The 14,292-nt window shown below is 39.2% G+C and overlaps 1 protein-coding gene across 2 annotated transcripts; it reads left to right on the top strand.

Annotated features, from left to right (window-relative positions):
• Positions 1 to 427: 427 nt before the first annotated feature.
• LOC109157449 (ATP-citrate synthase alpha chain protein 1) lies at positions 428 to 4,498 on the top strand. Of its 2 annotated transcripts, none has more exons than XM_019305356.1 (13): positions 428 to 553; positions 692 to 800; positions 1,591 to 1,767; positions 1,865 to 2,026; positions 2,137 to 2,217; positions 2,419 to 2,470; positions 2,562 to 2,676; positions 2,817 to 2,898; positions 3,194 to 3,289; positions 3,378 to 3,479; positions 3,578 to 3,694; positions 3,782 to 3,898; positions 4,225 to 4,498. In XM_019305356.1, the coding sequence occupies exons 2-13, from the start codon at positions 702 to 704 to the stop codon at positions 4,294 to 4,296; spliced, it is 1,272 nt and encodes a 423-aa protein (XP_019160901.1). In that variant the 5' UTR covers positions 428 to 553; positions 692 to 701; the 3' UTR covers positions 4,297 to 4,498. The 2 variants fall into 2 exon arrangements, with proteins under 2 accessions (XP_019160901.1, XP_019160902.1); XM_019305357.1 differs by having other exon boundaries at positions 465 to 553; positions 688 to 800.
• Positions 4,499 to 14,292: the final 9,794 nt, after the last annotated feature.

Consider the following 14,292-nt stretch of genomic DNA (forward strand, 5'->3'; position numbering starts at 1 on the left):
AGTGGGGGAGTGGAGTCTTGCTCCGCCCACGTATATTTTTAAACTACTTGTTTCTCACCATTAATTGATTCGTCTCGTTTTGCTTCAAAAAAATTTAAAAATTTAAATTTCTTCAAGTTGGAAAAAGAAAAAAGAAAAAAGGCAAAGGTGTTTTTTCTTGAATGTACTTCTCAATGATAATAAAAGAGAGCAGCCAAAAAAAAATAATAATAATAAAAAAAAAGAGCAGCCAAAAATGAGCATAACTAGTTTTACCAGCCAGTCGGTCCACGTAGGTGGGTTTAGGACAGTTAGGTAGTTTGCTCGTACTTGATGAGTTTATGTGTCCACTCTCTATTACGCATACTTCCTCTCCTTCCAACCTAAAAATTCATTTTTCTGGTTTTTATATTTATATATATATTTTTTAATTTCTTAGTTGATATTTCCTATGAAATTCACAACTATAAAATGGTGTCACCAACATTCTCAAGATTTCAGCCACCCTTCTTGCAACCAAATCTCCGCACTGCTTAAATTCTTCTTACATCCCTTCCGGTCTCAGCTTTTTAAGGTAAAGGTCCAAATTTTCTCCGTTAATTCTCCGATTTCAGATGCTTTTAAGTGTTTTGAACTGGATTCTTGATCTGGGTAGGGTAGATCCCTGAGTTTTAAGGTTGGGTTTTGTGATTTAATCTGAGGGTTTATACAGGTGAGGAGAAATGGCACGCAAGAAGATCAGAGAGTATGATTCCAAGAGGCTGTTGAAGGAGCATTTCAAGAGGCTCGGTGGCTATGATTTGGCCATCAAATCTGCTCAAGTAAGTAGCAATTTTTCCTGGGCAATCAATCCATGAACTTGTTTTGTTTGTGGGTTTCCTTTTCATTTCCCCTTGGAGATCTATTTTTATTGAATGAGTTTGTGAAAAAGCTTGTTAGGTGAAGAATGAGAATTGAGGGAACTGGGTAAGTAGGCAAACTGGGGCTAGGTTTATGGTGAGAAACAAGTATGAGAATTGAGGGAACTGGATAAATGAATAAAAGTTGTTGTCTATAGAGCAGAGGGCCTGTGAGAAAGTACTGAATTAAATTTATCAGCTAAAAATTGACTGTTAACAACCTAATACCTAGATATTATCTTCTTCCTCCCAAAAGGTTGAATCCCCAGCCCCATGGCCCTCTACACCTCGGCCTGCCTGAGCATTTGGAAGGATATAAATCAGGTAACTCAGTGGCCAGCAGACAGGGCTAAATGTCAATGCGCACAAGGGATCTGCCCCACTTTGGGCATAATCCCCACACTGAGTTTCGAATCTTGGTCTCTTTCCCCAAATACTGTCTATTGAACCAGTGAGCTAAGCTCGTGCGGGCAATACCTAGATATTATTGAATGCTAGATTGGTAGAACCTTTTTCGAATTCTTAGTTATGCATCAAGTTAACAGTGCTTTCGTTTCCCCTCCCCCCGCCTCCTATTACATACTACTGTAGATTGAACTAAAAGTTCTTTGCCGAGCATTGTAATTTGAGTGACTTTTGTTAGATCATAAGCAGGAGTGATGGAATCATTTACAATGATTAACTGATGGTAAATTTCGTTTCTGTGGTTTAGGTTACAGAATCGACTGATCTCAATGAGTTGGTTGACAAAGAGCCTTGGCTCTCCTCAACAAAATTGGTTGTCAAGCCTGATATGCTCTTCGGCAAGCGTGGGAAAAGCGGTCTGGTTGCCTTGAAGCTAGATCTGGCTGAAGTCGCTGCGTTTGTGAAGGAAAGGCTTGGCAAGGAGGTAATCCTGAAATTTCATGAACTCTATTTTGTTGATTCGATCCTTTGATATGCTCATATATCATTCGTGCCTTACATTTGAATCTTAACACTAACAGGTTGAGATGGGTGGATGCAAAGGTCCCATCACAACTTTCATTGTTGAGCCCTTTGTCCCACACAACGAGGAGTTTTACCTTAACGTCGTCTCTGAGAGGCTTGGATCTAGCATAAGCTTTTCGGAATGTGGAGGAATTGAAATCGAAGAGAACTGGGACAAGGTACCTAAGCCATACTTGTATTGATAATTTCACAACTCTAGCATCCCTTATGTGTCATTTCCTCGAGTAGCATAAGCTTCACTATTGACACCGCGATTTTCTTTATCCAGGTTAAGACCATTTTTGTTCCAACGGGGGTGTCTTTAACCTCAGATCTGTGCGCTCCACTTGTTGCAACACTTCCACTTGAGGTAATATAAATTAAAGAACCACAAGTTGGAAATTCCACTATGCTTTGTAAAGTCCTTTGCTGATAAAAATTTGGCACGTAAAGCACTTTCCATAAATAGTTTTATGGTCTTTATAATCCTTCTCTTCAATCACCATCTGCAATATTTATTAGATACGGTTAAAATTCATATTTTGACATGAAATCTTCGTACACGGTGCAGATCAAGACTGTGATTGAGGACTTCATCAAAGTTGTTTATGCTCTATTTTTAGGTACCTAAAGATGTCTCCAAAATTATTTTTAGCTTCTTTGGATGTTACGATAGCCCTCTAACTTTATTTTTTTTTTTTCATTCTTTTTTAGATTTGGATTTCAGTTTCCTTGAGATGAATCCTTTCACATTGGTTGACGGAAAGCCTTATCCACTGGACATGAGGGGGGAACTCGATGACACTGCTGCTTTTAAGAACTTTAAGAAGTAATTTCATGTCTTTTTTTTTATTTTATTTTATTTTTTTTTTCCTTTGGTGTTTGCCTTTGTATGGTTTGCTTATTAGTTGATGCAAACCGTTCATCTTCATGCTGTGTACATATTCTTACAAGATTCATAACCTACAGGTGGGGAGATATTGAATTCCCGTTGCCATTTGGAAGGGTCATGAGCGCTACAGAAAGCTTTATCCATGGGCTGGATGAGAAGGTATTTCTCGTCTCGAGTCATATTTCTGGAAAATATTTTATATTCTCGAATTGCATGTGGCTTCCACCATTGGGTATGGAGTAACCTTAAATCCCCAGGCCAGCTGACCCATCCTTAGAGATGCCTACAATTCAGCGAGAGGATTAGTCACTGTGCTGACGGTGGAAATCCTGGGTTATACCCAAAAAGAAATTGATTGATAATAATAGTTCATTTTACTTTAAAGCTCAAATTTTTTTATGCATAGCTAGCGTGTGCCTTCTTTACGAAGTTATTTTGTTTCATTTAACTGCAGACAAGTGCATCTTTGAAGTTCACGGTCTTGAACCCAAAGGGACGAATCTGGACCATGGTGGCTGGTGGAGGTGCCAGTGTCATCTATGCCGATACTGTGTGTTTCTGTTCTCGAAACTTTTTTTGCTTATAGAATGAGTGCTTTGATGCCTTTGTTCCTAAATCCTGCCAATTTGCGTTACCAGGTTGGAGACCTTGGATATGCATCTGAACTCGGGAACTATGCTGAATATAGCGGGGCTCCTAATGAAGAAGAGGTCCTGCAGTATGCCAGAGTCGTTATTGATGTAAGAATTGATTGGCTTTGCAGTTTGAGATGACTGACATTATTCTTATTACTCGTATAATAATACACTGAAAGAAAAATAACCGAACCCTTTTTCAGTGTGCAACTGCAGACCCTGATGGTCGTAAAAGAGCTCTCGTGATTGGTGGTGGTATAGCAAACTTTACTGACGTTGCTGCTACATTTAATGGCATAATCCGAGCTTTGAAGGAGAAGGTAAAAGGCGGAACAAACTTCTTTCTAGTTCTAGTAAAAAATGGTAGCTTTACAAACCGAATCATATGAGTTCTATCCTTTCTGCAGGAATCGAAGCTCAAGGCTGCTAGAATGAGTATCTTTGTAAGGAGAGGCGGTCCGAACTACCAAAGGGGTCTTGCTAAGATGAGAGCTCTTGGAGAGGAAATCGGCATCCCCATTGAGGTACGAATGAATGCTGCATCTTATAATTGAAACACGAGCTCCATTTTAACTAAAAACCTATATATTATATGCTCAACACGCCCCCTCAGTCGGGTGACGCGGAGATTCCTGATACCAAACTGAAGCATGTGCTCCATCTCAACTGAAAGGCTAAACTAACAGTTGGATTGCACATTTATGTTTATATATTATTTGCTCAACACTTATAAGTGATCAAAACACATATCACTAATGCTTCAGTAACACCAAACACCGTTATAAAAACCGTTATTATGTTCACCGATGTCACAACGCTCTAACAAGTTCTTGGTCGTGTCGGTTTTTAGGTCTACGGCCCGGAGGCAACCATGACAGGCATTTGCAAGCAGGCAATTGAATGCATCACTGCAGCTGCATAAAGAGCAAAGCAACTAATGCAACTCTGATTTCTATTTTATTCACTTCCTTCCTTTTTGGTTGTGTTTAGATGTCTGTTATAGCAATGTTGTGCCTCTTTTGTTTGTATTTTTGACATTTCCATATAAATGGCCCATTTGAATTGGGCTCGAGCTGCAGCTATGAATCAATCACTTCCTTTATTTTGTGGGATTTTTCTTCTTTAATAACTTTGTAGCATTATTCTGCGATAACAAAGTAATATATGTTCAATACTTTCTCACACATTTTTAGCCCAAAAAATTTAAGCTCCCACCATCAAAACTTTCTAATAATGCTTGTTTTGTTCTGAAGGGCTTAGCCTTCACATTTATCTTACTCAGTAGGCCTTGTACTTTACCGCATTTGTATGCCAATAATGAAATGGAAGAAAAATGTGGTGAGATTTTTGTAATTTTCTACAAGAGTAAAAGACATTTTTAATCCTAAATTTATAGTGGCTTGGACAATTTTAGTCCTTTATAAAAAAATTTGCCATTTTATGGACAGAGTTATTGTGGCGAGGACATTTTTGGTCCTCCGTCTATATTTCTGTTAGATAACCGTCTGAGAGAGGGGTAATTACGTCAATTTAAGCTATCTCCTTCTATCTATTATATCTATTAACATTATCTATATATATATACACACACACACTCACTTCCCCGGTCAAAAATTGTAAAATTATCTAGATAATGTTAATCATGAAAAAAAAATGTGGTACCATTTTTGTAAACATTTTATAACTTTAAAGTGCACGAAGCATAACTGTTTAGTAGAGGCGGTGTCAATACGGGCCGACCCATCTCACAACGTTTGTTTGTTTGTTTTTTTTTTTTTTGGGCTTTTAAAGGCCGACCCACGAAACCCGCGCGCTAAGATTTTACAATCATAACCTGCTTCATGCAAGCTCACGGTTGCAGGTAGCCGGAGGCTAACTTAAAAAAAATTATTAAATTGTTATTCTATATTCAATTAATTTAGTCTAAATTTACACTGAACATCAATACTAAGTGCACTTGACGTTATAACTAGGTGCAACTATAGTTATAAGTGGTTGCACCTAGGTGCACGAATGTTAATATGGCAAAATTACATGCACTTGTAGTTGAAAGTAGGTACAGTTGTAAGTGAATTTACCTGCAATTTTTACTTGCAAAGATGCATAAGCTACTTGCACTTATAACACATTTACTTGCACCAAAGTTCGAGTTATTTACAAAAATACCACCGCGTCGTTATTTTTAAAATTAGATATGATTCATTGATCTGGACACGTGGATGGCTGGCATGCATTCGCATTTCTCTCCTGGGCACTTATTCACACAGGAGTGCAACTATATATATATATATATATATATATATATATATATATATATATATATATATATATATATATATATATATATTTATTTATTTATTTATTTATTTATTTATTTATTTTTTTGAAAGTCAAACTCAATAATCATTAAATCAAAGACGAAATACACGAAGGCGGGACAATGTCCCAAACCCCTAGGACAGACTCGGAATCAGTCGTCCGTGCTAGCACATGAGCTACATGATTCGCTGACCTTAGGACATGGCGGATAGACACATCCCCAATATCCCTAGCAATATCAACACATTGCTTAATAACCATACCAACATAAGAGAAGTCGAGGTTCGAAGAGTAAAAACTATTACAGAAATTGAGGCAATCGGATTCAACAATAATATGAGTGATTCTACGAGCTTTGATCCAAGTTAGAGCCTCCTTCATGGCTAAAGCTTCGGCCAAATAAGGATCCCGACCGCAAGACAAACGAACTGCGGAAGCTGCTACAAATACGGCAAAATGATCGCGAATGACTGCACGAGCCCCTCGATATCCTTCGCCTACTGCAGCATCTACATTACACTTTAGGATCCCCATGGGAGGCGGCAACCACGCTGTTGATGAAGGATCATGCGTAACACTGGTTGGCATGTTGTCATTGCCCCCTTGCTGCCACTGAAGAACCAAACACTCAACACTCTCTTTCAGCGTAGAAGAGGACCAAGATTTAGCATTCCATACCTTGTCGTTATGGGCGAGCCATAAAGTCCAGAACCTGGCTGTCATGAGAACAGATTCCTCCACTTCTGGCTTCTCGTAGATGGACTCCACCAACCGTAGGAAAGAGGATCCTTGCATAACATCCACAGAATCCCAGACGATCTCAGTCACAGGGCAGGCACAGAATATGTTCTACCGTTTCCTTGTCCGCTGGGCACATAGGACAACCACCACCAACGAACACCCTCCTACTCCCCAAGTTCTCGCACACCGGCAGCACGTTTGTGACACAACGCCACATGAAGTTGCGTATTTTCGGAGGGACCTTACTACTCCATAGTTTCCTCCACGCTTTAAACTCCGAATAGGCAGCAGAAGATTCAGTATTGCGGGTGAGATTTCGATAGCCATGTTTAACAGTGTAAACACCCCTTATGTCGCCAGGCCAACACCACGAGTCTTCGTATTCATGAGATACCGGAGTCGCTAAAATTCTAGGGATATCTTCTTGATCGAAGATATCTCTGATCAGATCCACATCCCACGAGCCATTCTCATCCAAAAGGTTGGAAACCCTAGCTTCACTGAGCTCTGCAACAACCGGGGTAACTAGCGCTGGATTGGACACATCTGATAGCCACGAATAGCCCCAAATTGTAGTTGTTTCCCCATTACCAACTCTGCGTGCAACACCATTACGTAACAAATCCTGGCTAGCCCTGATGCTACGCCAAATGTAGCTGGGATTATGCCCAAGTGGCGCGTCAAGAAAGTCCACTGAAGGAAAGTAGCGGGCTTTTAGAAGTCTGCTTACCAGAGAAGTTGGGTTGATCATGACTCTCCAACCTTGTTTAGCTAGAAGAGCTAGATTAAATTCCCTCAATCGTTTGAACCCCATGCCACCCTTGGATTTCGGCACTGCCAACTTAGACCAACACATCCAGTGTATCCCTCTCGTAGTTGCCCTATCATTTTGCCACCAATAGTGGTTCATTAGCCTCTCAATAGAGTCACAAACAGTGCCTGACAGAAGAAAACAAGACATTGTGAAAATAGGCATTGCTTGTGCTATGCTTTTTAACATAACCTCTTTCCCGGCCCGTGTGAGGAACCTCTTTAGCCACATATTGATACGGTCCCTAATGCGCTGTTCAATGTAACGGAATACTGCCTTCTTGTTACGCCCCAAAAAAGACGGTAAGCCCAAGTATCTCCCAAAATCAGTTGTTTGAGACACCCTAAATACAGTAGCCACTAATGAACGTACGGTAGAGGGGGTATTGGTGCTGAGCATGATGCTAGACTTATCGAAATTGACCAGCTGCCACGAAGCATTACAATAAGATTCCAAACTAGTTTTAACCTCCGTTGCCTCACCCTCACTTGCCCTAAAGAAGATTAGACTGCCGTCAGCGAAGAACAAATGGGAGACAGAAGGGGCCCCTCTAGCAATTGTTGCACCATGTAAACTGCCTCTAGCTTCTTGCTCCTGAAACATGATGGATAAACATTCGGCACAAATTATGAATAAGTACGGGGGCAGGGGGTCACCCTGTCGAATACATCTCGTTGGATTAACACTGCCCACCGAACCACCATTTACCAGGATAGCATAGCGTACAGTTGTGACGCACAACATAATGAGATCGACCCACCCACGAGCAAATCCTAATGCCGTCATCATTCCCTCCAAAAAATTCCATTCCATACGATTGTAAGCCTTGGCCATGTCCAGTTTTAGAGCATCCTAACCTACGGAACCCGTTCGTTTAGCCCGGAGATAGTGTCCCACCTCGGCTGCCACAATTATATTGTCCGAGATTAATCTGTTAGGGACGAACGCACTTTGGGATGGTGAAATAATAATATCCATTATATGTTTCATCCTGTTTGCCAGCACTTTTGCAAATATCCTGTAAGCTACGTTACATAACGCTATTGGCCTTAAATCCGTAACACGTTCCAGTAACTTCTTCTTTGGAATGCGGACAACGTTCGTGGAATTTAGACCTGGCGGCAAGACACAATCATTAAAGCAATTTGTAACAAAACAGGTTAGGTCATACCCCAATATAGGCCAGAAAGCTTGAAAGAAAGAAGGAGTCATTCCGTTCGGGCCCGGAGCTTTATCTGAGGACATGGAAAACAATGCAGCCTTCACCTCTTTCGAATCCACTAGGGCTAGCAATCTTGCGTTCATAGCATTCGACACTCGCGTTGGCACTCTACCAAACAAGTCCGACGTAGTGTGCGAGGAGCAGAATATAGAGGAGTAATACGCAAGGACCTCTGCATGCATTGCATGGCCATCAATCCATACACCGGAAGTGTCGCGTAGCCGATGGATAACATTGGACTTTTTCCTGTGACTGGCGAAGCGATGGAAAAATTTTGTGTTCTGGTCACCCTCCCGGAGCCATAGCTGTTTTGAGCGTTGTCGCCAGTATATTTCCTCTTGAGTAAGCAAAGAGGAAATCTCCATCTCTGTTGCACTGTACGCTGCAACGTCCATAGGATCACGACTGCCGCGAAGTCGTTCAAGTCGAGTCCTCAGAATCTGCAGACTGCGTCCAAACTTATTGAAGTGGTCCTTCCCCCACTCCCAAAGGATCTTGCCACACTCACGGATTTTATCGTTGAAACACAGGGAGTGTGACTTCCACCAAACAGATTCCACAAGTTCTTTGCAATTGGAGTCCAACAGCCAGGCTGACTCGAACTTGAAGCTCCTTGTGACCCTGCGCGGTAGGCTACCAGATATATCCATAAAGAGAGCATTGTGATCCGAAGAAATGGAGACCAAATTTAACACCGTTGCTTGATCATACACATCTCTCCATTCCGGCGACGCCACTGCCCGATCGAGCCGCTCCTCCACCCAGTGGTCCGTGCCTCTTCCCCGGTGCCATGTGAAACCATGGCCAGACATTCCCAAGTCCGAGAGATTGCAGTCACTCAGTGCTTCATTAAAACCTCGAATGAGGGAATCAGGATGGGATACCACACCTTGCTTCTCCGCGTGGCTCGCGATATTGTTAAAATCGCTGTTTGCCACCCAAGGCAGTCGGGAAGACATCTTCAGATTACGTAGCAAATGCCAAGAATGTTGGCGGTCTGATCTGTTTGGGAAGCCATAGAAGCAAGTTAGCCGCCAAGGTAGTTTATCAGGCAAAGTAACCATAACGTCAATGTGATTGTTTGAGTAGCCCAGAATAGATGCCATATCTGAATCCTTCCAGAAGAGAGCTAACCCTCCTCCTATACCAGTCCTTTCCACATTCAGCAAACCTTCGTAACCTAACCGAACTCGAAGCCGTTCGAGGTGCTCCGAGCGTGATTTTGTCTCCATAAGAAAAATAAAAATGGGTCGTTGTTTGGACACAAAGCCCATTAATTCCAGAACTGTCCGGGGACTACCCAAGCCCCGGCAGTTCCAGCTTAACGTACTCATTGGGTAGGGCGGGGCTGGCCACCACCAGCTGCCGCCAACAGCAAGTTTTTTGGCTCAACATCCAAGACCATGGAATCAGAAATCTAAAGAGTGGAGGGGTCAGAAACTTGACGGCGTTTTTGACCAGTGGGTCAACACATCCTCCAACTCAACATTCTCGCCAGCACGTGTGGATGACGCAGCCGCCACGTCATTATCCAAAAGAAGCACAGACTTACCATGCAGGGCATGCACTGGTAAGGTAAGTGGATCAATAATAGGGTCAATGATATTATTTCCTTCTATATCCGTATCGCCCCCGATTCCCGGCGCAATCCAGAGATTACGTTCCAAGGGTGACCTCCAGTGGGATCCAGCGTTGGCCGATGGTCGGAGTTCCTCGCCGGGTACCAGCTCTGATCTCCGGGCCATATGGTTTGGTAACGTTCGGATCACCTCCACGAACAGCTTTTTGACAATAACGATCACCGTGACCTAACACCCCGCAGACAAAGCAGAAGGTGGGGAGGCGTTCATAACAAAAGTCAACCCGGCACCACTCGTCGTTATCCTTCTTCATCTTCATCCCTTTCTTGAGCGGTTGGGTGACAGCCACCTCTACTCGGACGCAGAAAAAGACCCTCATAGATCCATCAAAATTTCTATCATCTAGTTAGATTACCTTGCCAATGTACCCACCTATCGCGGTAAGGACCGAATCTGATCTGAACCCCGTAGGCAGATTATGAACCTGGATCCAAAACTCTGCGTGGTTCAGTTGCACGGAGAAGTCAAGTGAAGAAATCCGCTTCAAGATTACCAGATTCTGGTCATAAGACCAGGGGCCGTCCTCAAGAACTCTTAGGACATCATTCTCATCGTAAAACCTGAACAAGAACCTTCTAGGCTGTAACTCTTTGGCATTAATGCGAAACGTAGGTTTCCAGATCGAGGCCATCGTATCGTGGAAGTAGGCTAGCTTCACGGGCTTATCGGAGACCACCCTTCCCACAACATAGAAAATCTTGTCCTCAGAACCTGGATTGAGAGTGATGTTGCGAACTTGTTGAACAATCACATCGTCATCCAAATCCGTGAAGGAAATTGTCGCCATACTCGACACAAAAAACGCTGGCAGGAAAAGACTAGTTTTACGCACATTGCGCGATTGGGATAATGCCCAATGTTTTTTTTTTAAATTTTAAATAAGTACTTTAAAGTATATCAAGGCAATATTATATTGGAACTATTCATGCATAGATAATTGAATGTTGAATTTGCGTATTTAAATAGGTAATTCTAAGTTTACAAATGCAAGATAATATAGTGATTGATTATAATTGTCAATAAAATAATTGTATAGGTATAGTTGAAACCAAATACGGGATACAATGGAGAGCAAATAAAAATTAGGACATAAAATATTAAATATATATTAATATTGAAAAGCTAACTGCTGATTGCCAAACAAGGACATTGCGAGGTAGTTTCCCACTTCAATTTGTTGTGTGATTTGAATACTCTTTTTGTCAATAAATCTCCCAAAGTAGTTAATATGATTGGTTTAATTATATATATATTTTTTATTTTTTAAAAACAAATCTAAACAGTTAATTAATTTTTTCAAATATTTTTTTACCAACCATTGATATAATTCGCTGGTCAAATCCACTAACGCTAACCGCTAACTGCTGATTGTCAAACAAGGGCATTGCGAGATAGTTCTCACTTCAATTTGTTGTGTGATTTGAATACTCTATTTTTTAACAAATCCCTTAAGTAGTTAATATGATTGACTTTATTAATTATATTTTTTTAATTTTTTCATGGTATTAATAAAATACTTGGTAAATAAATATATAGCATTATTTTGTATTATAATTTTGATATTTAATTAAAAAAATAGTGCACAAAAAAGATAATAGACAATGTAGTGAATATAATCAATTGATGAATTTGAATGTAAAGAATTTTTACATTAGAGAAAAATAAAGACAATATAACTAATAAAATTATTTCTCTTAATTAATTTATTGATAATGAATAAATTTTTTTTAATAAAGACATTGTAGTGACAATGTAGCGAATATAATCAATTGATGAATTTGAATGTAAATAATTTTTATATTGGAGAAAAATAAAAGACAATATAACTAATGAAATTATTTCTCTTATTTAATTTATTGATAATGAATAATTTTTTTTGAATAAAAACATTGTAGACACATAATTCTAAATTAAAGAAATGCATATGTGTTATTTTTTGTTGTAGCTACTAAATTATTATGTAATTTAATAAGAGTAAAATAGAGTACAAATTATGCCAACTTTGATTGGGATGTGGTTCGAACCTAAGACTTTTTTATTGAAATCAATGAGTAAGTTAACGGTGAACTAACAAAAATAATGGAAAAGATAATATTTAACGGAAATGTTAACGGATAATCATATTCATTAAGGATAAATTAGGAAATCTTAAAGAAAAATTAAAATCTGATTAATCTGAGCCATTCATTTGATTAAAAAATTTGATCGCCATTTTTTCTACCCATTATAGGCCTAACTCTTTTGGGCTCTTATTAGTATAGTAGATAGTAGATATATAATGAAAAGCTCGCGGGCCAGCCCGTGTAGCCTGCGGGCCCTTCATTTTCGTGGGTCAAAAATTCTAGGCTCTAATCTGCTCCACCGTAGAGCAGTTTAGGACTGACTCGCGAGCTTCGGCCCACCTGCATACTCATACTATAAAGTGCACGTAAACGCAGTGTTTTTAAGTTCTAACATTTTAGATTGAAAACTAATAAAAACTAGTTTTTATGAATTTTTTTAGTGATCTGACTTGATAAAATTACTAACGAGTAGTCAAATTCTCATAACTTTTGTTTGAAACATTGTTTACATTTGAATTTTTTTTCCCCTAATTTTCTTTCTAGTATTTTCTAAACATGACATCATTAGTATTTATATAATTTTTTTATTGCATCAATCTCTTTCAAAGTGTAACCGCTAGAATGACGACGAGAATGAAAATGTAAATCTATACTTTTATTAAAAATAAGATCCTTCTTTTGTGTATTCTCATCCAAACACTTCCGCCCAAATAATAGAAAAAGAAAAATTATTGAAGAAACAATAGAAAATAAAAAAAATAAAAAAAGATCTATAATTCACTGATTAATACTAATAATGTTAGCGGTAAAAAAAGAAAAATAAAAAAAGAAATGAAATTAACTTACCAGGAACAATAAAAAAAGAAACAGAATTAACTTACCCGAAAATGAAATAATAATAATAATAAGGTTACCAATAAAAAAGGAAATCTTACCAAAAATTATTAATTAACAATAATAAGGATCTGGAATTAACTTAATAATAATAAGGATACAGAATTAAAGCAGCCATAATGTTCAGAAAAATCGTACCAAAAATTACTAATTAATAATAATAACGATCTGGAATCAACTTAATAATAATAAGGATCCGAAATTCAAGCAGTCATAATGTTCAGAAAAATTACTAATTAATGTAATGGATATGAATATAATTAATGTAATGGACATGAATATAAGAAAAATGGAAAATTGTAATTTATGCCCTTCCATAATAGGCCAATTATCAATGTCACCCATGAATTATTAGTAGTATAAATCATACCCCTCAATTATTAAAATGGTACATATATTGTCCCTCTCGTAACGGACTTGCAGTTACCCGTTAGTGTGCACTATTAAGTAAGGGTAATTAGGTAATTTTCTTTTTTTCCTTTTTCTATTTTCCCTTTCCCCCCTTCCCCTTTCCTCTTTGTGTTCGACGTTCTAATGCTTGGAGAAGAGACGAAAGAAGAAGAGTTCACTGAAATCTCTATCCAAATCCTGATTCTTGTCAATCCATGGTTTTGATACATTTATCTCCACCCTTCCCCTCGCAACACTCTGTCTTGTTCGCCTTTCCGTCGCATAAAATTAATGGCGAGCAATTTCCGATTGGAGCAAAGATCCTCTTCAACATTTGCAATTTGAACAGATGTAGTGGGAGCGTAGGGAAAATCCACACCGGCGCATAAGGCAAATCCCATCTCACATTCCACTCCGGTAGCCATCTCACAAATCGAACCATCCTACCATCGATTATTGTTTGGTTCTTTGCTAGCACCATGTTGCAATCCATCTTTGAGGATAATCGGATCAGGATGTTCTTTGTGCTCAATGATCCTATTTGCGCCGATCCTGAGAGCTTGAAAACCGTATGGAATTTTGCCCGAATTTCATCCAATTGGGGCCTCTCTCAGAAATTTCCTCACCAATGTAAGTTTCTCTTCTTTTGCTGCTAAATATTTCCATTCCTCTTCCTCTATCGGTTTTCCATTTTGAAATTGAAGCTCAGAATAACTCGTCGTTGCTGTTTGATTTTGCTCCAAGTTGTTTCTAGAAATTGCCTCATTGCGTTGTTGTTTTTATTTTCAGATTCTCTGGCTTGATTTATTTCCTCTGTTGCTGCTTGATTTCCTGCGTT

The sequence above is a fragment of the Ipomoea nil genome, unplaced genomic scaffold (genome assembly GCF_001879475.1).
Source record: "Ipomoea nil cultivar Tokyo-kokei standard unplaced genomic scaffold, Asagao_1.1 scaffold2781, whole genome shotgun sequence".
Classification (NCBI taxonomy): domain Eukaryota; kingdom Viridiplantae; phylum Streptophyta; class Magnoliopsida; order Solanales; family Convolvulaceae; genus Ipomoea; species Ipomoea nil.